Consider the following 22,450-nt stretch of genomic DNA (forward strand, 5'->3'; position numbering starts at 1 on the left):
CGTGCCCTGTCAGTGACGCCGCGGTGGAGGCGTGGCGTCTCGTGGGTTCCCGGAAGCCGGAAGCCGGAAGCTCAGGGCTTCAGTCGGCTCTTCGGTCTCGGCCCGGGTCTGCGTAGCTTTGCCTTTCGTTTTTCTTAACGTGGGAGCCGAAGGCGTTCGGTGGCTTTCCAGCTGCGGTGATGTGAGGGACGCTGGCCTAGGGACGTCCTCGTGACCTGGCTGACCCGTGAGTAGAACTAGGCGTCCCCCCTGACCCTGCGGCGGGAGCTTGCCCGGCCCGGCTCCAGACGCCCGGGGCGCCCGGGGCGCCGGGGACCGCGGGCCGGGACGCTCCCGCTAAGCGAGCGACCTGCGGTGCGCTGCGCGGCCCGGCAGGGCTCGGCCTGCACGGAGAAGGTCATGGCGCTGGTCTTAAACCACTTGCTCCTAACACTCGCCCATTGATCTCTTCAGAGCCCAAGCAGTATTTTTCTTGATGATACTGTGCTTTTCCTGGCAGGTACTATTTAATAATCGTGGCATCATCGCCATCACTCTCCTACCTCAGTCTGTGGAGAAGAGTCAAGCCCAAAACTATATGTAGAAATACAGTGTAGAGATAAACGCCGAGGACCAAAGGTGAGGTGGGAAAGACACGTCCCCTTCCCAGGAGATGTGGTTTAGAAGTGCTACACAAAGGGACTCCTGAAACGATCCTTCCTCAGTGGCCGATTTAGGAAACCACAGGGAGGCAAAAGGCCCAGAGGAAGTGGAGCTGGGCTCACAGCAAACTTACCCTCCCAACCCTGGATCTACGCGAGATCCAGACTCTGAGCCACTTCACTCATTTAACTTGACAGCATTTACACATATCTGAAAGTATATTGGTTATTTTATTCTGCACATTTAGTCGTTTCTCTCCCTCCTCCTACTTCTCATGCTAAACCCCTCGAGCTCTATTTGGCAAAGACAGAAGTAGGAAATATCTGTTGACCAAAGATAAGAAGAAAATGATAGCTGGGTGTCATGGTCTCATGTTTGTAATAAGAGGCAGAGACCTGGAAGATTTCACTATAAAGCCACTCAGGAAAAACAAATCTGAGAGACTTCCATCTCCAATATATAGATAAGTATTCTTAACCATTTAAGTGCTGGCCTGGGGGTTTGGCTCAAGGAGTAGAGCAGCAGATGTAAGAAAGCCAAGCTAGAGCTCAAGGTCTTGAGTTTCAAACCAAAACCCAAAAAGGCCAAGAAGGATTTGTCTATAAGCTGTTTTGATTTCAGCAGCACTGTACATTCCTAAAACTTAATGAGGATCTCAGTTGTAGTTTATTGCGGGTTACAATATATGCTAATACCCATTAAAATAGATTTTTAAAAATCAGGTCATTAAAACAGTAATACCCATCAAATGTTAACATACTTTTATTTAAAAATCATAATTTTTCTAAAACAAAAAATGGGAATGGTATTTTATTTATTTTTGTCAGTTGTGGAGCTTGAACTCAGGGCCTAGGTGTTGTCCCTGAGCTCTTCAGCTCCAGGGGAGAGCTCTACCACTTGAGCCACAAGGCTACTTCTGGTTTTCTGGTGGTTAATTGGAGATAAAGAGTCTCATGGACATTCCTGCCTAGGCTGGCTTTGAACCGTGATCCTCAGATCTCAGCATCCAGTATAACTAGGATTACAAGCATGAGCCACAGGCATCCAGCTTCATTTTACTTTGTGCAAATTTATAGCTAGTTTGCCTGACACTGATGTAGGTTGCTAAGTACATGCTGAATGTATCTCTCTTGGATTCTCTCTAGTGAGCACAGATAAAAGTGCTCGATGTATTTTACTAAAGAAAAATCATTTTCTCATTCATAGAATGAGAAAAAACAATCTTAAAAAGTTTACTGAGACAATATACCTAGGGATCTAACACAGAAAGAAAGGCATGAATGGGGAAGCTTTGCAGTTGATACTCTGTGAATTGTGTTTAAAAATAGTTTCTCCATTCATGGAGAACATAACAATTGGAGGCCAGAAATGGAGGCCAGGACAGTGAGGCACCCAGGGGCCTAGACAAGATTGTCTAGTAGTAAGGCAGGCCTGGGGCTGAAATGTCTGATATACTTAGTAGTTTGCTTAGGGAAGAGACCAAATGGTTAGGAGTCAGTATATGATCTGTTGAATGTGACCTTTCTGAAGGTAGGATTTAAGCACATTTCTTTAGGGTCATGATGAAGGGAGCTGTAGGCCACAGCTAGAGGTAGAATATGGCCAGCCACAATAGACCAATGGTGTCTGCCTGACATACCAAGTGATAGAGAATGGTTTTAGAACTCTCCCCATGGTCTTATTTGTGTGTTTGTGTGTGTGCTGGTATTTAAGACTTGAATTCAGGGCCTTACCATTGTTCTTTCTCCTTTTATTTTTTGTCGGTTGGGGGGCTTGAACTCTGGATCTGGGCGCTGTCCTTCAGCTCTTCAGCTTTTCAGCTCAAGGCAAAGGCTTGAGCCGCAGAGGCACTTCCAGGTTTCTTGGAGTCTCACAGACTTTCCTGCCCAGGCTGGCTTTGAACTGCAACTCTCAGATCTCAGCCTCCTGAGTAGCTGATTACAGGCATGAGCCACCACACCAGGCTTGTTTGTTTTCTTAAAGGTAGTGCTTTACTTCTTAAGACACACCTCCACTCCTGGCTTTTTGCTGGTTAATTGCAGAAGAGACTCAAGAACTTTCCTGCCTGGGCTGGCTTAGAAATGCAGTCTTCTGAAGGATTACACACATGAGCCACAGGCAACTGTCTGGTCTGAAATTTTTTTTTTTGGTCGGTTGTGGGGCTTGAACTCTGGGCTTGGGTACTGTCCCTGAGTTCTTCAGCTCAAGGTGAGTGCTCTACCGCTTGAGCCACAGCACCACTTACGGTTTTTGAGTGGTTTATTGGAGATAAGAGTCTCACAGACTTTCCTGTGCGGGCTGGCAGGAAGCTGAGATCTCAGCTTCCTGAGTAGCTAGAATTACGGGCTTGAGCCACCAGCGCCCGGCTTGGTCTGAATTCTTTGAAGATAGGGATTACATCTTGTTTACTTTGCCTTCCCAAGTATAACTTATGACACAAAGTAGGCATGGAATATTTGCCAAATCAATGAATCTTTTACTCCAAGATAATTAAACATTTCCTACGTCTTTGACTTTGGAAGGTAGAAGGTATCTTTGGATTTACTCTTCTGTAACTGCCAAGCATTCCCAAGATTTCATCAAGTTGATCTTCAGCCATCGTCTCCTTTCTCATTTGACCAACATGGATACTTAGAAGGTTGGGTCTTGTGCTGTGCGCAGATAGCGGTGAACTCCAGACAAGGCTCCTGAGGCCCACATGGCACTGACCCTTCCAGGGGTTTCCTGTGCTCAGGACCAGTGTTGGGGAACACAGATGCTGGGACTTTGCAGGTCTAGATTATAAAGTTCCTATTTTAGAGAACCTTTCCTCTCTTCTGTAGCTCTGAAGCTGCAACATATTCTGGTTGATGATAAGAGCAATGTATATGGAATTTCAGTGAAAACTCATTAAAATGTGAACTGTGGTTGTCCCCTTTGCTCTTCCTTCCATTTTGTGCTATCCTCAACACCAACTGAGAAGCTTGAAGGCCATGCTGAAGATAGATAGTACACAGGGGTTTCAGATGGCCCCCACTGCCCTGGAGCCTTGTGATCCCCACTCTGTCAGCTACTAAAACTACTATGCTCTAAATCACTATGCTCTAGGTCACTGGTTCAAATTTGCTGCTCTACACCATACCAAGTTCTAGCTGACACACAGAGAACAGGCAACAAATGAAGTATTGGCAGCTAGATGTATGATGGGTAGCAACCATTTCATCTCAAATCAGATTTCGATAAGCAGGCAGGTGATTCAATAAGCTATGCCTTTGTATCCCCCACACAAAGAGCTCTGTTCTTTTATCTGTAAGAGGCCTTTCACAGAAAGCCTTCTGCTAAAGTCTACTAGCCCTTTTGAACTACCTAAGATTCTGGATCCAGTTTTCTTCCTACATTAGTAGTTACAACTATGACTACTCATTCTAATGACCATGGTAGGTATTCATACATACTTGCTACTCACTTTTTTTTTTTTGCCAGTCCTGGGGCTTGAACTCAGGGCCTGGGCACTGTCCCTGAGCTTCTTTTGCACTCTACCACTTGGGCCACAGCACCACTTCCGCCATGCATGCTAGACAAGAACCCTACCACTGAGCCAGCTTCCCAGCCCTTGATTTTCTTTAATTCTAGAAAATACAACAAATAAGTATGCCCACTTCCATTCCCTCTGCAAGCCAGTTTAGATGAAATATTATCATTACACACCAAATTTCTGGAAGTTAAAAGTAACCACAATAAGCCTCCTTTTCTAGCCAATGTTTCAGCCTTTAAAAAAAAAACAAACCAAAAATATATCATATTCATGGATAATTTGACCCATCATACAAAAGCAAAACCTTTGTCCTAAAGTTGGAATTCTGCTGATTGCAATCTCAGGAGGTTAGCAAATGTGCCTTTTATGGTCTTGTTTTTCTGTTGGTATTTCAGTAAACTCCATTTAAATTCAAGTTACCAAAAGCAAAGCATTGCAGTATACCACGTGGGCAGACTCATTCCTAACTCTGTTAATGCCTCATTTTTCTCATCTGTCATAGGAAATAACCTCATTGTGTTGCTAGAGGGATATAACAGCATAATATATGAAAACATTTAGAATAGTGCCTGGCCAGAGTTAAGAAATAACTAATACAATTAGTCTGTGATAGATTCATTTTGGAAGTCATGTGCCAGATTTTATATACTGGTAAACTGAATCACTGAGTACCCAAAGTCATAATTAGCATTGAAAAAGACATCTATGTAACAAGCTCAAAAGAAACAAGTTATGGTAACTATCAGCCAAACTAGACAGCACAAAAAACAGGATTTATTATTTATTGTAACTGCATAATAACTTTTAATTTGCTCATGTCCATAGCACCACAAATCTGAAAGATAAATTTTTTCCCTCGATTAGAAGCATACACTCTGAAATATGATCAGGAAATGTTTTTGAAAATTAATTACCATGTGTAGAACATCTTAGGAAACCTTGCCAAGCAAGACACTAGCTTTCCTTTCATCAGATTTTGCATCAAATAAAAAGATCACATCAAGGCACACGTCTTTCACTGTGCTGCAACTTCTTAAAATAAACATCCTTGGTGCCTTGAAAAGAATTCCTTTCATCTAAAACTATTTTCAGCTGCACTCAGACAGGTGCGGGCTTTCCGAGGGGCTACTCGCTGTTCTGACTGAAGCGGAGCAAGAACTCGATGAGCGTGCGCGTGGGCCTCCCAGTCATGCCCTTCCGCAGGTACGGCACCTCGTCCTTGTTGGTCATCACACCTGCTATGTCCAGGTGCGCCCACTTAGGATGGGTCACGAACTCCTTCAGAAACGCCGCAGCTGTGCAAGCTCCTGCAGATCTGGAGAAAGGCACACAGCACTGCTGACCCTGCATCCTCGTGCACTGGACATGTCAGTAAGATCCCATATTCCTGCTAGCTAGGTTCCTTGACCAGAGTGCAAAAACGCTTGTAAGACCATGTAAGAAGTTAACCCAGAAATCACTTGCAAAGTATTTCTTTTACATGTGGCTTTAAGCCAAACATGAGATAATTTCCCCTATTTTACATTTACATGTTTTGTATCTCTTACTACTTCCTTTTTTTGTTTTTGAGGTACTTAGGTTTAAATTCAGAGCCTTGGGCCACACTCTAGCTCTGTTTTAGTTTTATTTTTCAAATACAATCTTGAATTTTGTGCCCAGGCCCCAATCCTCCTGCTTACGCCTCCCACATAGTTTAGCTGACAGGTATAGGCCATCATGCCCAGATTTAATTGGCTGAGATGAGGTCTTGTGAACCATTTGCCAGGGTAGCCTCAAACATGTATTCTCCCCATCTTTGCCTCCCAGATAGATAGTCTGATATCTATGAGCCACTGAGCTTGGCTCTTTGCCACTTCATTTGCTATGACCTTTAGTATGCAACATTTTTAGAGTCTGTTAGGGAAATACTTTGAGCACTTAACACATCACAGAAAGTGTACAGGTTCTTCACCAAAAAGAAACTGCAGCCAAACCTTTGTAAAGAGACTTAAGACTAAAAAGAGTCATCTTGGCAGCCATGGATGATTATAAAAACAATACATTTGGCTCCTCTTACCTGTATTTTCCAACGTTATTAACATCAGCAAGCTGGCAATCTACAATTTGTCTGGTGTAATGCTCAAAGAGGGGCATCCTCCACACACGATCTCCTGTGTCAATGCTAGCCTAAAGAAGACATTTGGGTGACAGTTAAAACTGGATGAAGCCAGGTGCCAGTGGCTCACACCTGTAATCCTAGCTATTCAGGAAGCTGAGATCTGAGGATCACGGTTCAAAGCCAGCCCAGGCAGGAAAGTCTGTGAGAATCATCTCCAGTTAACCACTAAAAATTGGAGGTGGTGCTGTGGCTCAAGTGATAGAGTGCTTGCCTTGAGCTGAAGAGCTCAGGGCCAGCGCCCAGCCCAGAGTCCAAACCCCACAACCAACCAAAAAACAAAAAAAACTGGATGAAGTAGGTTCTGAAAATTTCACAAAATGCTTGAAGCATTAAAAGAGCAATTCAGCGGGAGGGACAAGTTGTGGAGGGGGGGGGGAGGGATGGGTTTAGTAGGGGAAAAATAAAGGAGGGTGTAACAATGCTCAGTAGGAAATATACTCATGCCGGGCACCGGTGGCTGGTGAGAGAGGCCCAGAGCTCAGCAGTCAGATGAACTGCTGCACTCATCCGGCAGGCGAGCTGCATGTACACTATGTGACTCACAAGGCGCTCCTTCCCAAGGCCGTCCTCATACCCTTCACTACTAGGGGATTCTCAACATGGCCACATTATTTGTAAGCTGATTCATTTGTAGGAAACCTAAAGTCCCTGGAATTAAGATTATTGCTGCGGTCCATATCCAGCTTAAAGGCAAACCCACAGCATGATAATTACTTTAACACGGGGGATGAATGAGTATGTAACTGGAAGACCACAACTTACTCATCTCCGTAATTTAGGCTCCCATCTGTGATTCCTACCTTATGCAGCTTGTCCCACAGCCAGGGTGAATTGGTGAAGACCCCAGTAGCACCTGACCCCAGGGCTATGTCCATGGCACCTGTAACACACAGCCCCCTCAGGTTACCATCTGTCTCTGCAAGCCGGAACTACAGCCTCTAACCCGGTCTAATGAATCAATCCCTTATTTTCAAAAACATCTAAGCTTCAGATATCTTCATTCCTACTGTCCAAGTAAAGTTTCACTCTCATTATTAAGGAAAAAAAAATAAATAAACAGTATCAAGTGTCACCCCTAGTAATCTCATCCCAGGGTAACTACAACCACCTTCTGATATTTTCTTCTGGACTTTTAAACATTTTTTAGAGAATTAAGTGGGCATTCTTCCTTCCATTCTTCCTTTTACACTGTAAACACTTACTCCTCTATTATAAACAGATGTCTGAAAAATCTCTAATGATATTAAGACAGAAGGAGGTATCGTAACTGACCTCACTACTGGCATTGAGGCTGCTCAGTTTTCAGCACTTCTAATCACACCTCGGGAACTATCTGCTATAAGACTTTGATTCCTTTAAGAAAAATGTCTGCTATTATTCTAACTTACATATTTCCTCTACTTCTCATCTCCAACAGACTTGTGTCCTATTGGTTGATCTTTAAATAAAATCAGTTTAAAACTCGTATTTCTAGGTTATCTCGAGTTCCTGACCATGTACAACAGCTTAGTGCTGCCATCCTGACTTTGGTATTGCTCAAAGGAAATGAATGATGGGCCTGGGTCCGTGGTCCCTGAAGTCTTTCTAGTTCACTCCATCACTGCTGCTGACACTGCAATCTAGTCATGTTCAGAAAACAAACAAACAAATAAAATGCCCTGGGAAATTTCAAATAAACAAGAGAGAGAAAAATGAAGTGGGCATCCAGGTATCAACAGTGATCATTTCACAGACACGATCTCACCTCTCACACCCCATACCCAACAGTGTATTTTGAAACTAATTAAAGATACTCTAATATCCATCCGTAAAACACATACAGATCGACATCCTTAAAATTCAACCTCCCCAGCAGGACTTCTAGCTTCACCAGCCTGCCTGGGTCCATTTGGGTCTTTTTCTAGACCACTCTCCACACTGGTGTGCTGGGTAACCGTTGCAAGGCATAAAGTGGACCTTAGCACCTTGGTGCTAGTGTGCTTCATTAGGCAGCACCTGGTTCAATGCAAAGCCCTGTAACACATCACCAGCCACAAAATCAGGGGAAGTGTGTGCCGTCACCTGTTAAGGTAGCGGCGTTGATGATGAGTTTGGGATTAAAGGTGTGAGCATAGCAGAGTGCATCAGCTAAGATGAGCCTCCCCTCGGCGTCCGTGTTATCAACCTGCAGAGCGAATGAACAGAGAGAAAGAGTATGGAAATGAGGCCTAATAATGCTGGATTTAAATTGCCATCAAGTATCAAAAACATACTTATATAACTGTCCCCCTCCCTACCAGAGTTGAGAACTTTGATTGGACTTTTTACTGACAATCTAACAAGAAGTGGGGAAATGTGTAGATTCCTGAAAAGTTAGACTAAAGAGCTTAAAAAAGCTAAGTGGCAGCATGGATTCCTAGGCTAGAGAACTCTTGCCAATTCCTGCAATCCTGTGTCAGTATACTGCTTTCTTAGTAAAAACTGCCATGTTCCTGGCAGTTTTCACAGGAGTACATGCTGCCTCACCCTCAGCGTATGGAGTGGTGTTTTCCATGTAAACATCCAACACGGATGAAAGCTAATCATGACACAAGCATAGGCAGACAACGGCTCCTGCTATTTCCTACTGTTCAGACACAGAGCCCATGCTTTACTGCAACGCCATGTTCTACAGGGCTGGCTGCAATTTCAAGGTCATTTGTGTGTACAATAAATAGTTATTGGAAGATGAATTAGTGAGCATGAAAAATTCTCTTAAATATTCCCACTGAGAAATTCCTATAGGGCTAGGGGATATGGCTCAAGCTGTAGAGCAAGGTAAAAGCAAGGTTCAAACCCAAGTAGTGCTGATTTAAGAAACAAAGTAACAATAAAACCACTCATGACTGCCTGGAAGAGTACTCGCCCTGAAGACAACCCCAACATAGAGCCAGGGCCGTGATGGGTTCCTTGAGGAACCTGGGAGTGGGATGCTCTGGATGAAGCTCCACTACCAACCTGGATGGTCTTCCCGTTCTTGGCTCTAACCACATCTCCAGGCTTGTTGGCCTTGCCACTGGGCATGTTTTCACAAAGAGGGGCCAAACCTATGGACAAAGAACATAAAAGAAACATAGCACATACAGGGTCCATACAGGCCATCCATAGGACAGCAGGCTGCAGGTAAGCCACAACACGCTAGACACTGACATGACCTCAACCAAGTGAGAAACTTGAGCACCACCAGTGACACATCAGCATGCTTATCCAAGGCCTAATGTGATTCCATTGAGGAAGAAACACATAAACGCAACTGGTGGAAGATCAGGAGACTAATTTGGGCCCTTCAAACCCACCAATGTCATGAAAGAAAAAAGGGCAGGAAGAGGGCTTAGACGAAGGAAAACCGGAGGGTCACGGCAGACAAATCAATGTGGGATCTTAGCTGGCTTTGAGTTTCAAAACCAATTATAAACAAAATGGATTTTTTTAAGGCAATGGGAAATCGGATTTGGTTACTGTATCAATCCTTGGGAAACGTAACGGTATTGTCACATAAAACATACTCAGTAGACATGCCATGATGTTGGCAACTTCCTTAAAAAGGTACAGCAGGGGGAAAAGGACTGATGTAATGAAACATCACCGAAAGAGGCAATGATACTGGGATGGTGGGGAGGGGAGCACAAGTCAGATAGACTTAGATAGCCGTTCTACTTCTCTACGCAGGGGCTGTGAACCGGCCAAGGCATGAAACCAAATCTCTCTCTTCTCCCCTTTGTCCTCTGAAACATGCCATTTGCAGCACTACAACCCCTGGCGCTGTCTCTGTGGGCTGCAACCTATAACACCAAGAGATGCCAACTACCAAGAGCTTTTTTTTCTGCCCCAGGCAATTTCTATCAGGCATTTACTTGGCCACATGGTCCCTTGAGATAATCATGAAATGAGCCAGTGATGAGGCCCTGCTGACTACAGAGCATCTTTTACTGGAATAAAACACAAACTTGACATTTGTGCCCGACTGCTAACCACTTTTTGCAGAAGTAAAACAAATCAATGGAGCTATAAGTCCACTGATTGCAAGACGCATCTAACTTAGTCAGCTCAGAAATAAAGCATTTAGCTCAGCTACACACCTCTTCTTGATGAAAAGCTATTTAAAACCTGTCTCTGGATCTTTCTGGATGGGAGGACACCAAATATGCTGAGTGCTGGAAGCTCTACCACACGCAATGCTTCCTTTCCCTCTTACCTACGATATTGATGGGCAAATTGAGCTTCGCAGCAGACACAATGGCTGAGCATATGGTTGCAGCTCCTCCCATGTCAGCCCTCATGAGGTCCATATTTGCAGAGGGCTTGATGGAGATACCACCACTGTGGGAAAAAGGCAGTGAGCAAGACCAAGGCCAAAACCACCGCCAGGTGTGGTGGCACATCCCTGAAGCTCTGTCTTTTCCAACTCTGCCACTCCTGGGCTGCTTTTCAGTTGTAAGGAACACTTATGGCTTGGTAAGACTAATGACTGCTAGACCACTCAGCTAAGGGAGGTAAGGCTTGCAAAGAAAAGACAGTATGTTCTTAGCAACGCATGGCCACATCCATGTGCACAGGTTCTCCACCAAGGAGAATCAAAGTGTGTAGTGAGCAGATTTTAAGACATTATAAAGACAGATCTGATTTTGAGTCCTGATTGCACTTCTTAAGTTTTTTTTTTTTTTGGTCAGTTGTGGGGCTTGAACTCTGGGCCTAGGCACTGTCCCTGTGCTATTCGGCTTACGGCAAGCACTCTACCACTTGAGCCACAGTGCCACTTCCTGTTTTCTGGTGGTTAATTGGAGATAAAAGTCTCATGGGCTTTCCTGCCCGGGCTGGCTTTGAACCATGACCCTCAGATCTTAGCCTCCTGAGTAGCTAGGATTACAGGCGTGAGCCACCAGCGCTCAGCTCCACTTCTCAGTTTTGAGACTGAATAAATTAATCTCTCTGAATTATGGCTTCTTTACAGTAGAATGGCCACAAGTCCCAGTGCATATGGTAAGAGTAGGGTTAATATACAAAAAATGTCTACTCAGCCAGCACCTGTGGCTTATGCCTATAATCCCAGCTAATCAGGATGCTCCCAGTTCCAAGCCCAGCCTGGACAGCAAAGTCCATGAGACTCTTATCTCCAGATCTTAATTACCACTGTAAACCTAGACACAGAGGTACGGAGAGGGGAAGAATGCTAGCCTTAAGTGAAAAAGCCAAGGGACAGCAGCTAGACCCTAAATTTAAGCTGTAGTGAAACACCCACACACCTACCCCTCCCCCCCAACCCTAGTCACTGACATGTAACATAAGCATTTTGTAACTGGTAGCATGATACATTTTAAACAATCTGCAAACAAGGGTGGGGGGCCTCATTGCCCAGTTCTACACTTCTACAATGTAGCTTAATCAAACTTCTTTACCATTGTCCCTTAATGTTTCCTACTTCTTAAAATAATTTCCACAGGTTTCAGCATTCTAATTTACTTCATGCAAATAAATTACTTCAACCATAAAAAAAAATTGCGTAATCAAACCCCATGGTGTGGACTCACACTGTGACCCGAGTAACACATGTACACACAAAACAGTCACCAACATGCAAAGCACAGACCTCTTGTGCTGTAAAAGGCAATTACCTGTCAAAAGTGATGCCCTTCCCCACAAAGACCAGGGGTGCATCACCAGCATTAGGGCTACCCCTGTAGTGGATTTCCAGGAAGACTGGAGGCTCTTCAGACCCTTTGGCTACACTTAGAAACGAGCCCATCTCCTGCCCCTCAATCCAAGACTTGGGTCTGCAGGACAGAAAGGGAAGAAAAAAAAGATATACTATTACATTTCAAAACTACCTAGGAAAAGCTCATGAGCATGTTCTTTTGGTTTTTGTTTTTACTTTTTAAAAACTTTTATTAGGCTGGGGGGCCAGTATCATGCCTGTAATCTTAGCTACTAATGAGACTGAGATCTGAGAACTAAGATTTGAAGCCAACATAGGCAGGAAAGGTCATGAAACTCAATTCCAATGAACCACCAAAAAGCTAGAAGTGCAGCTGTGGCCCAAGTGGTAGTGCGCTAGTCTTGAGCAAAGTGGCTCTAGAACATCACCTCAGCCCTGTGCTCAAGCTCCAGGACCAGCTTATTAGTGCCTATTAATTGTACAAATTAGTGTGCATATATTTCCATGTTTTACAGTTTTTAATGGGTTTCATTATGCAAAAGCTCTTAAAAATACTATACTGGAGCAAGAAGTGTGGCTCAGTGCTTACCCAGCATGCACAAGGCCCTCAGTGCAAGGGACGTAGAGGCCTGTCTGTGTCCATTGATAATACCCTAGTACTTGCTCTGTGTATATTCTGGAGCAAATCACTTACTTCTGAGCCTGTTTGCTCAACGATGAAAAGAAAATTTATGCACGGTAACAAATACAATGTTAGATAATAGTGTGCAACCAATAAATGGTAACTTCTAACCCAGCATACATAGGTTATTCCTAAAGTTTTAACCCAAAGATGAAACACCCAAGAAAAACCCAACAACACTATCCTACACGGCCTAGAATAAAATACCCTATTTCCTTGCTTTCTGAGGATTGCTGGAACTCCATTTTCCAATATTGTCATACTATTACAGCTGCACCTGCTGTTTGAGATGTCTCTGAAGTGTCTAATGTGGGAAAAAAAATTCATTCTTACCTAACACACAGAACCAAGGTGGAAGATAGAATAGAAACAGTTCTTAAGGCAAACTAGAAGAGTCACCATACTCTTCTACAGGGTATAAGGGAGCTTTGTATTAATTTCTGGGCCTTGGTACCTAGGTCTGTGTTCCCAGACAGACCAAGCAGCACCAGGTCCGAGAAAGACTCCATACTTGCCTATCCATTGGTCCTCAGATTAAATCAGGACTGCCACCAAACTTCAAAAGGACAAAGAATGCATGCACCAAGAAGTCAAACAAGGGTATACTATGAAAGCCACTGCACATGAAGTCAGTATTTGATGTTTTATAAAGACCTCCCTTCTGGAAGAACTGTTTGTGCTACTTTTTTTTTTTTTTTGGTCAGTTGCAGGGCCTGAACTCTGGACCTGGGCGCTGTCCTTCAGCTCTTCAGCTCAAGGCTAGCGCTCTACCACGAAAGCCACAGCACCACTTCCAACTGTCTGTACTTCTTTGATGGAGACCCACCTACACTAGCCAGGGTTTTGTGCAGCTACACCTCAGCTACATGAGTCACATGCCACCCACACATCTTGCCTCTTCTCTGCCTGAGCTCTTCTTCCCTCTGATCTTGTCCAGAAGCCTTGCAATTTCCTCAGAGATCAAAGCAAACCTGCATCCCAACCTGAAGTGCCCATGTGTACCCTTTGTCTGTGAAAGTGTAGGCGAGGCTCCACATCCTTTCACAGGCACCCTGGCCCCTGCTCCCAAGAGGGGAATGTGTTCCTTCCTGAAGATTCTCATTGACAACAAAGACCACAACCCTGAACCTTTGTGTCTAAGCTCCTGGGCATGCTAGAGGCGCTGTGCCTGCTGTAACGGCACCGCCATTACTTGCTGACACAAAGTAGCTCTGGCATCGCCTCTCTTAAGCCAAAGCAATGTCAGGACATCTGCCGGGACATCTCAATAAAGCCTACATACCACTATCGATTAAACACCTATGAGCCACTGCTGAGACTTGATCAAACTCTAAGTGCCATGTTTTCTATACATTACAAGCTTTCCTTCACTCAGCTAGTTCATGTTATCCTAAGAAACATGAACTCTAATTACAACTACTGAAGAAGGCTTTCAGATGAAGGTCCCCTGAAGATGTTACTCTGGTAATGAGTAATTGTTTGGGCAAAGCAAATACCTGCCAACTTATTTTAAGTCCCTAACTGCTCAAATTGGGTTGCTTAGATGGCTATGAAAAGAGAGCTCAAGAGAGCAATGGAACTTGGAAGGCAGGACCTGAAGTTCTCCAGCCCTGCCCTGATCCATTAGCACTGACAACACCAATCCTGCAATCTAGCTAAGGGAATTCCCTTTTCATGCCCCTAGGCATACCCTACCTTTACTGCATCACAAGCAAAAAGACAGGAAGAGCTGACCAAAATGACACACTTAAGTTTCTGAGAGCTCATCTGCTACCATGTCATCCAGCAACTCAACTCCTAAATATCCATCTAAAAGTTAAGAGACAAGTCCACATAAAACTCATATTCAGTTGCCCCCAGCATTGTGTATAGAACACAACTCTGATGGAAGAGATGACAGAAACAATGCAAATGCATGTGCATCACTAAGGCCTTGGGAAAGGAAAGGGAAGGGAAATGAGCAGGGAAACCTCCCAATGGTTACAAGGTTTCTTCTCAAGCAATGAACATGTTCTTAAAACTGATTGTGGTCATAGTAGCACAACTGTGTCAATATACTAAGTCACTAAGGACTAGATTTCAGTGAGTTTGGTATGTGAATTATGTCTCAATAGAAAATGCGTGGGCACACACATACACACCCACAGCATGAAGTCATAGAACATTCTCAAAGATGAGGAAAGACCCAAAGAACCTCAGGGCCCTAGCTCAGCCCGTGGGTGGCTGCTGGTGGATGATCTCACCTCTCTGGGTTCAAGTTACTACTCTGAATAGACAAGGGGTAGCATTTAGGACCCGAAGGGCTTCTTCTGGCTCTGACCTCCTCTAGGTCTGAGGCAATCTTGAATTACCTGATGTGGACCTCTGTTTTAGAACTAGCACTTCTGAGATTCTTCTCAATGATCTCAGCAAATCTGGTTGGTGTCATCTCGTTGGCTGGAGTCTCCATCAAGTGGCGGGCCAAGTTCTGCCCAGAAGCAAAGAGGACACCCCTCTGCCAGGCCTCCTGATCCCCGCTGCAGAGCAAACAGAGTTACTGTCAAATGACGTGAAAAATAGCGGCCACTCTGCAGCTAGAAGAGGCTCATAAACAAAACAAAACAAACGCAAAAAACCTAGAAGAGAAAGACTACAAATAGACTCAGGGAAAGGAATAAATAATGCAAAGAGCTTGAAACCAGGCCCCACCAAGGCCTGTTTGTCAAGCCAAGCAGTCAACTTACATTCTTCCCCTGTATAAAATAGGGGCTGGGCTTATGGATCTTTGGAGCTATAATTCACCTCAAACACAGATGGGTAGGCTCCTGTACAAAGGTTTATTTTGTACCCTTTTACAGTACAGGGATGACACAGGTCAAAGGCCAGCAGTAAAGCAAGCAGTCCACAACCAGACAAGCTAGAGACTTTTTTTGCCTGGGTCAGAGCTCTAAATCCTAACTCCTGGATGGCAAGATTAATTGTAAAACAGTAGCACACAACCATGTGTTACATGATTCTGGCTCTTCTGGCCCACAGCAGGAGTTAATATGGGCAGCTTGGAGATGGATAAAATGACAGCTGACCTAGCTCAAAGGGGTCGCTATGCATCACACACTTGTTACAGTCTGTCTTTGGATCATCCCAGAGACAATGGAACTGGAAATACAATGCTGGAGGTCTTACTCACTGAACTAAGGTCACCCTGAGAAAGTGGTGGAGCCAAGAGTTGAATCCAGCTGACTGCATTCCTAGCTACTCCCAGCTGCTCAGCACTATGCGCCAAGGGCCACCCATGGTCCCGCAGCACCTGTACTCTAGTACCTCTAGGCCTCTGTTATCTGTCCTTTTCTCTTTTTTTTATTGGTTCTGGGGCTTGAACTCTAGACCTGGGTGCTGTCTCAGCTGATCAGCTCAAGGCTAGTGCTCTACCACTTGACCACAATGCCACTTCCTCATGCTATCTTTTCTGACAGCAAGGATCTTGCCCTTCAGAATCTAGTGCAGGGCTGGGATGCACCAGTGCCTAGTGGCCTGCTGAAGAGTCTCCCCGGCAGATTCTGACAGCAAAGACTGTGCAGCTCTATAATGGGCACAAGGCCCACAGGTGCCAGCCCAGTGGGAATGATATGGACTGAACCCTGCTCGGACACCTCTGTCATCACCGCTCCCTTCTGGTAACAGGGTGAGCAGTATGGACTCTATGGGGGGAAACATAACACGGGACAGAGCCTCAGACAGTTACCAGTACTGCAGTAGCTAGCAAGGTTACAGACAGCCCAGGCACTAGCACCCGACACTAAGGAACAGGCAGCTCATCTCCAAAAGGCCACCCTGTGAGAATACCAGGAAGTACCACCCTCAGCTTAGCTTCCTTCCATCACCTTCCGTAGAGCTTTGCTGACACAACTGTCTTCTTCTTCTGCTTGAGGTCATCGTATTCATAGAGACCAAGCACAGCTCCTTCCGCAGCAGCCTGGGCATCTCCGCAGGGATCCACCTCCACGGAACACAGCTCCAGGTCTTGAACCTGTCTGCACCCAGCTTTGTCAGGACCCAGGAAGCAGAACACAGATGTCAGTCAAACAGAAGAGGAGCAACAGGTAGCAGAAGCAAAGGTGGTATGCTATGGAACAAGCCTGGGGTTCAAATCCTAGCTCAGACACTTAACTATTCTGAATCTCCTTTTCCTTTTCTGTAAATGAGGACGGATGTACAACTAACTTGTAGACAGAGCTGAGAAGACAGACACAGTGCACAGCAAATCCCAGAACAGGGGAGGCCCGAGAGGCAGCTCTTCCTATGATCATCTCTGAAACACATGTTTTAGATGAAGCTTCCCAATCACCAAGAGATCCCCAGATGAAAAGGGACAGAGACATGATGACCTTGTAACTATGCCCATAGCACTAAGCAAAGTCCATCATTAACCTTTACTGCTTATATTCATATCCTATACATAGGTTATGAAATAACAGCTTAACATGAACTTTCAAAGTAAACTTAACAAGCATTTATGATGTACACAGGGCCAAGTATTAGTCAAGTTAATTACTGGTGCTTCAGAATGCTTCTCAAAGCACTTTTGGTCAGTCTCTCCGTGACAAAGGCTGTCCTTGCCACTCAGCTCTCCAAGGGACTATGTCCCCTTAATTCCTCCAAGCTAACTGCCTGACAAACAGGAACAGGCATAGCCCTTTTTAGTAGGGGTGAACAAGCACCCCATTCTCTGCTCCTCTAAAATATGATAACTCCATACACCTAAAAGTCTGACAGTGCCCCAAACAAAAATAACTCACATAGCACAATCTCTGGTTGGATATAGCTCTAAAAATAAATGATAGTAAAGCCTAACAGAAACTACAGCAGTACTAAAAGTAAAAAATCTCATAAGTTATCTTTTATTATAAGCCAAGCACCTTGCTAAAAGGGAGCTGACTTGGCTAAACTGTGTCACTGGATGAGAACATGCAGGAGTGGCGATGGTGGAGAACAGAGAGAAAAGGCAGTCTTAAAGGGAGGGCCCTCAAGCACTTTTATCAACACAGACATGAAAACAAATCACCTGCTACAGCAGCTCTGATGTTCTCTTTGCCTTCATTCCAGTTCTCCAGCTCATCAAATCCAGCTGTCCTTTTGCCGAGGCCGACCACTACCACGCTGGGGAAGTCCTGGCGCACAAACACACGCCATCAGCCCCCGAGGTTTGTTAAAGCTCTCCTTCCCAGCAGGAAACGGTCCGTGGCACATCACTGATCTCCCACAGACACTTAACCCTCCATAGGGGGCAAAATAAGGATAACGCTGTAAATGATTCTACATTCTGAGGGATGTTCAGAGTGAGAAACACAATCTAGGCAGTGGACAGCCAGGTGCCTGGTCCCAATCTTAACTACATCTGCTTAATGCTGGAATGAAACTGTATGATCCAATACATACTTTCTAGCACGACTGGGCAGCCGGTACCAAGCCCACAGAAGGTTTACTAAATAACCACGATCTTCATCTCATACCTGATGCAGACCATAAAAGGTTCGTGTTTTGCCGGTCTTCAGAGGTGGTCCAGATCTAGAGCAAGGAGAAATGATTGTTCTACAAATGGTTGTAATATAATTTGCTTTTACAATATTTTCGCAACTGCATCTATGGATTTGTTTCTACAGAATGCTGTCAGGCCAGACTTTTCACATACAGCACTTCTCACTGTAGCTCAAAAACTTGTTAGCAAACTTGTAGATTGGATAACATGAATGTATTCACAAACAAGGGAAATCACTGCCACAGATGGGCTGGCACAGGTGCTCAGGGGATCTGAGCACCGGATGCTAGCTGAGCTGATGACTCTTGAATCTTTTCCTAAAAGACACAAACACCAAAACAACTATGGCAACCAAAATAGAGGACTTGACAGCATAATATCCGTATGGAGGTTGTAGTAGGGGCTTATCTGGATGAGAAATAGTCAATCACCCGCTCAAAAGGGGGAACTCCATGTAGCTAGGAGACAGGAGCAGAGCTGAGGCGATAGATAGCCCAGTGAGCTAGCAGGAAGGCCAAAGTCTGGATCCATGACCTAAGGCTCTCTCTACTGGTGAAGGACTAGTAGTAATACAGAGGAGATGCAAATTCTGCAGTCTACCCATTAGATAAATTTTTATAATTATTAGACCTCTAGTAGAGTCTACTAGATGATAAGCTATTTGCAGTGGCTCATGTTAATACTTCTACCTTTGGAAATATGGCCTGAAACTCCAGTGCTTCCTACTTTCTCTCCAAAAGTGGTCAGATCTCAGGCCCCTTCCAGCCGTCCTGAATTACAATCTGCATTCTGACTACATCAGCAGATGAGCCACTTTAAAACTTATATTCAAATTCCAGGCAGGCAATAAATGGTAGAAACTATGACTGTTTTTAAACTATAAGTTACAGGAGACAAACTGGTGGGAAGGCAGGAGGAAGGGATTAGGAAAAGTGAATTTGAGCCAGGAGGGTGAGCTGAAGCCCTCTGGTACTTCCCCAATCCTGCATCCCTTTACAACAGGGTTGTGATCTGCTTGCAAACCATGTGACTTCCCAGAACTCTAGACCTACCTGCATTGAAACATAAAATGCCTTCTGGACAGTTCCACTTTCACTTCCACTAAGGAATCCTGGCCAGCGGATTTCCTGGCATTTTATCCACTAACAAGAAGGCATTAAAAAGAAGAAAAAAAAAATCTTTGGTTTGGGGGCCTTTAGGAACTAGAACTCCCAGGTAATACTTACATGTTCAAAGTTTCTCTCAGCTTTCCAGCCACCAATTTATCAAAATTCTCTCCTGCACTTGTAAATTGTGGCACATCATCTTCTTTGTCTTTGGAATAGATTCCTAAAATAAGGCCCTGTGAGGACAACCAGGAAATATGTAAGTAATCGGAGTTGAGTCCTTGGTGGTCCCAATACTCCAGAAGGAGCAAATACTTCTACCAATACTTCTACTTCCCATGGACAGAACAGAGGGAGCATTGGTCATGCGGCTGGCTGGAGTATCTCCCACATCAGTGCTTCCTCACTAAGCCAAACCAAGATGACTACTACCATTCCATAGCTTAGCTTGGGTTTTATGTCTAGAAGAGTCGCTGACCCCCACCGATAGAGAGTTGCTGACGTCAAGTGGAATTGTCCAAACAAACCTGCTGAAATAAGCCTTCATTTCCACCTGGGTCCCACAACTTACTGCCTTGGCCCAAGCACTTGTTTCCTTTTGTCCATTCCCATATGCATGTGAAAATAGCAAGCTCTATTCATATGCTTTTGTTCTGCTGATACAATAGTTCAGTTTGATTCTTAGGCCCCACCACAGAACAGAGGAGTGTTGAAATTTCTTTCCGCCTCGAAAGCAGGTATTCTTACAAACACAACAAAACCAATGCTTACATTGACGCTATAGGTTGAGCTTCTCTTACCTGAAATGTTCCAGATTTTTTCAGATTTCAGAATATGGGAGCTGACATGGGAATGGAACCCGAACCCAGGCCAAAACATAAAATTCACTTGCTCCATATACTCATGAAAGGCATTATACAATATGTTTAACTGTTCTGTGCTTTTTCACTGTGACTTGTCACAGGAGGTCACTTTCCACTGGTGGTGGTCAAGTCATTGTTCCAAAAATTCTCGATTTTGAATCTTTAAGGAATTTCAGATTTGTATTAATAATTAAGTACCGCACCAACCTCTAGGCTTGGGAGAGGCGGCAGCAGAACATTTTCCCAGGTGGGGTAGTACCCCTGGTCTGTCTGTTACACAAGCCCAGGGCCCTAACATCAAACAAAACAAAAAAAAGTAAACTCTGAGCTCATCATTTGCTCTTGCAAGGCCATTATTAATGTCTTTTTTAAAAAAATCACTGTTCTGTTTTCCTGAGGGCCACTCTGTGAAGTGGAAAGAACACGTAGTCTTTTTCCCCATGTGCCAGTTATAAGAAACCAGAACCTGGGGGGGTGGCCCCTCGGGGATAGGCCTGGGTGCGAATCCGGGTCCTTTCTTTCCGTGCTTGGTCCCTTCTACAAACCCCACAAGTACTTAGACTCAGCAGTGCTCCCGCCCTCCTTGCCACCAAAGCAGACAAGGCTTCTGGAGCGCTGGTTCACTCCGCCAGGTTCCAGCCTTTTCTGTTGGCCCATGGGGATCCCACGGGGCCACGCGCCAGGCTCTGAGAGGAGACAGCACGGTCCCCGGAGGAGCTCCGGGCCGGTGCTCAGTCCTCCCCGCTCCGAGATACCCACCGGCGACCGGCCCCACCCCATCCAGAACATTCCCTGCTCTCCCGGGCACCCTAACGCGACCCCCTCACTTCGGAATCCGTCGGCGCCCAACTTCTCGGCATCCAATTCCCTAGAGGAGGATTTTCCTCCGGAAGTCGCTCCTCCCCGCGGCAGAGCCCCCGGGCCTGACGGACCAGGCCAGGCCACTTCTCACCCCCCACCCCACCCCATGCACCACCCCCACCCCCAGGCCTGATTCCTGACCTTTCACCGCGGGGGGAGGGGGCGGGAGGGGTCGGGCCGCGGAGCCGAGCCCGGGGCCGGGCCAACCCCGGGACCTCCGCACGGGCTGGGACGGCGGTGCCACCGCCCCCCACTCCGCCCGCGGTGACCGCACGGGTGGAAGACGCGACGGGCGGGACGCACGCGGGCGGCGCTCCGGGCGCCACGGGAAGGGGAACGCGCCGAGCACGGCCGGCCAGGGGCCTGGGCACCCCGGCCGCCGCCGCTCCCCGCAACCGGAGGTAACTTTGGGTTGTTTTCTCTTTCTGTCCGGCCGATCGGTTTGCAGCTCGGCGCCGGCGCCCCCCGTCGCCGCCAGCCCCGGCCGGCCCCGCAGCGCCCCCCGCCCGCGCGCACCCCGCGGCCCCCTCTCACCTTCTTCATGTCTGCGCTGGAGAGACCTCTGCTCGAGGGACACCGCACGCCCAGACGTCGGACGACGACTCGCCCCGCAGCCGGAAGAGGCAGCCAGAACATCGTCTCCCCTCCCAACGCCTCGCCCGGCGCCGCCCTCCGGGAGCACGTGGCGCCTGGGGGGGGCGGGCGCGCTCCTGGGGGCGGGGCCATGGGGCCGCCACGCAAAGTACGCTTGGGGATGGGGGGGGGAAACAGGTGCCGGGGGGCGGGGCGAGCGGGCACGTGAGGGCGGGGTTGTCGGCGACCCGCCCCCGGCTGAGGCTTTGGACCAATGCGCTTAGGTAAGGGGCGGGGTCTGGAGCGGGCGGTGCATGCGTTGGGGCGGGGCTTCCTGTGCGTGCCACCAGCGCGACTCCTTGAGTGCGCCTGGGGGCGGGATGGGCGGGAAAGCGCAGCTGGCCTTCGGGCGGTATTGGGGTGAGCGGGTGTCTGAGGTCCAGTACCGGCCCCTGAGGGCAGAGAGGGAGAGATGGTACGACTGGACGGGGCTCTGAGGCCCGAAAGTCCAGTGAGTGGGGTGGAGCGCGCCGGGCCTGGCGGGCGTGGGGACCCCGCGCCGGTCGTCATGGTTACTGGATTCACTACCGGACGGGAGGACGCCGCCGGGCTTTCCTGGGGGCCGAGGGTACGGCGGGGTGCTTTAGACCAGGTACCGGCTGGTTGGTGTTTAAAATACGTTCACTTTTCACCGCGAGAAGCCCCGGCGGGGCGCGGGAGGGTTGGACCGGCTCTGGAGTCAGACGGCGGGCGCGTGAGCCCGGCGTCGCCGGGTCCGGGAGGGCCTTCGGGGGAGGCCCCGACCCCGCGCAGCGGTCTCGGGCCCGGTGTCGCGGGCAGCCGTCTTCCCTGTGACCTCCGGTGC

The 22,450-nt window shown here is 46.7% G+C and overlaps 1 protein-coding gene and 1 long non-coding RNA gene across 2 annotated transcripts; one reads left to right on the forward strand and one right to left on the reverse strand.

Moving 5' to 3' along the window:
- The first annotated feature begins 76 nt into the window (after positions 1–76).
- LOC138820807 (uncharacterized) lies at positions 77–3,554 on the forward strand. The gene is made up of 2 exons (XR_011369989.1): positions 77–226; positions 500–3,554. It is a non-coding gene; the product is annotated as an uncharacterized lncRNA (long non-coding RNA).
- A 1,370-nt stretch (positions 3,555–4,924) lies between these two features.
- On the reverse strand, positions 4,925–21,672 carry Lap3 (leucine aminopeptidase 3). The gene is made up of 13 exons (XM_070012678.1): positions 21,547–21,672; positions 19,409–19,524; positions 18,157–18,211; positions 17,709–17,814; positions 16,528–16,687; positions 15,019–15,183; positions 11,945–12,103; positions 10,528–10,652; positions 9,291–9,379; positions 8,376–8,478; positions 7,115–7,194; positions 6,213–6,322; positions 4,925–5,471 (listed from the first exon to the last, which is right to left on the reverse strand). Exons 1-13 carry the CDS (start codon positions 21,646–21,648, stop codon positions 5,282–5,284), a joined length of 1,560 nt encoding a protein of 519 aa, XP_069868779.1. The 5' UTR covers positions 21,649–21,672; the 3' UTR covers positions 4,925–5,281.
- Positions 21,673–22,450: the final 778 nt, after the last annotated feature.

This window comes from Dipodomys merriami, unplaced genomic scaffold (genome assembly GCF_024711535.1).
Source record: "Dipodomys merriami isolate MVZ:Mamm:240054 unplaced genomic scaffold, mDipMer1.0.p SCAF_9, whole genome shotgun sequence".
NCBI lineage: Eukaryota > Metazoa > Chordata > Mammalia > Rodentia > Heteromyidae > Dipodomys > Dipodomys merriami.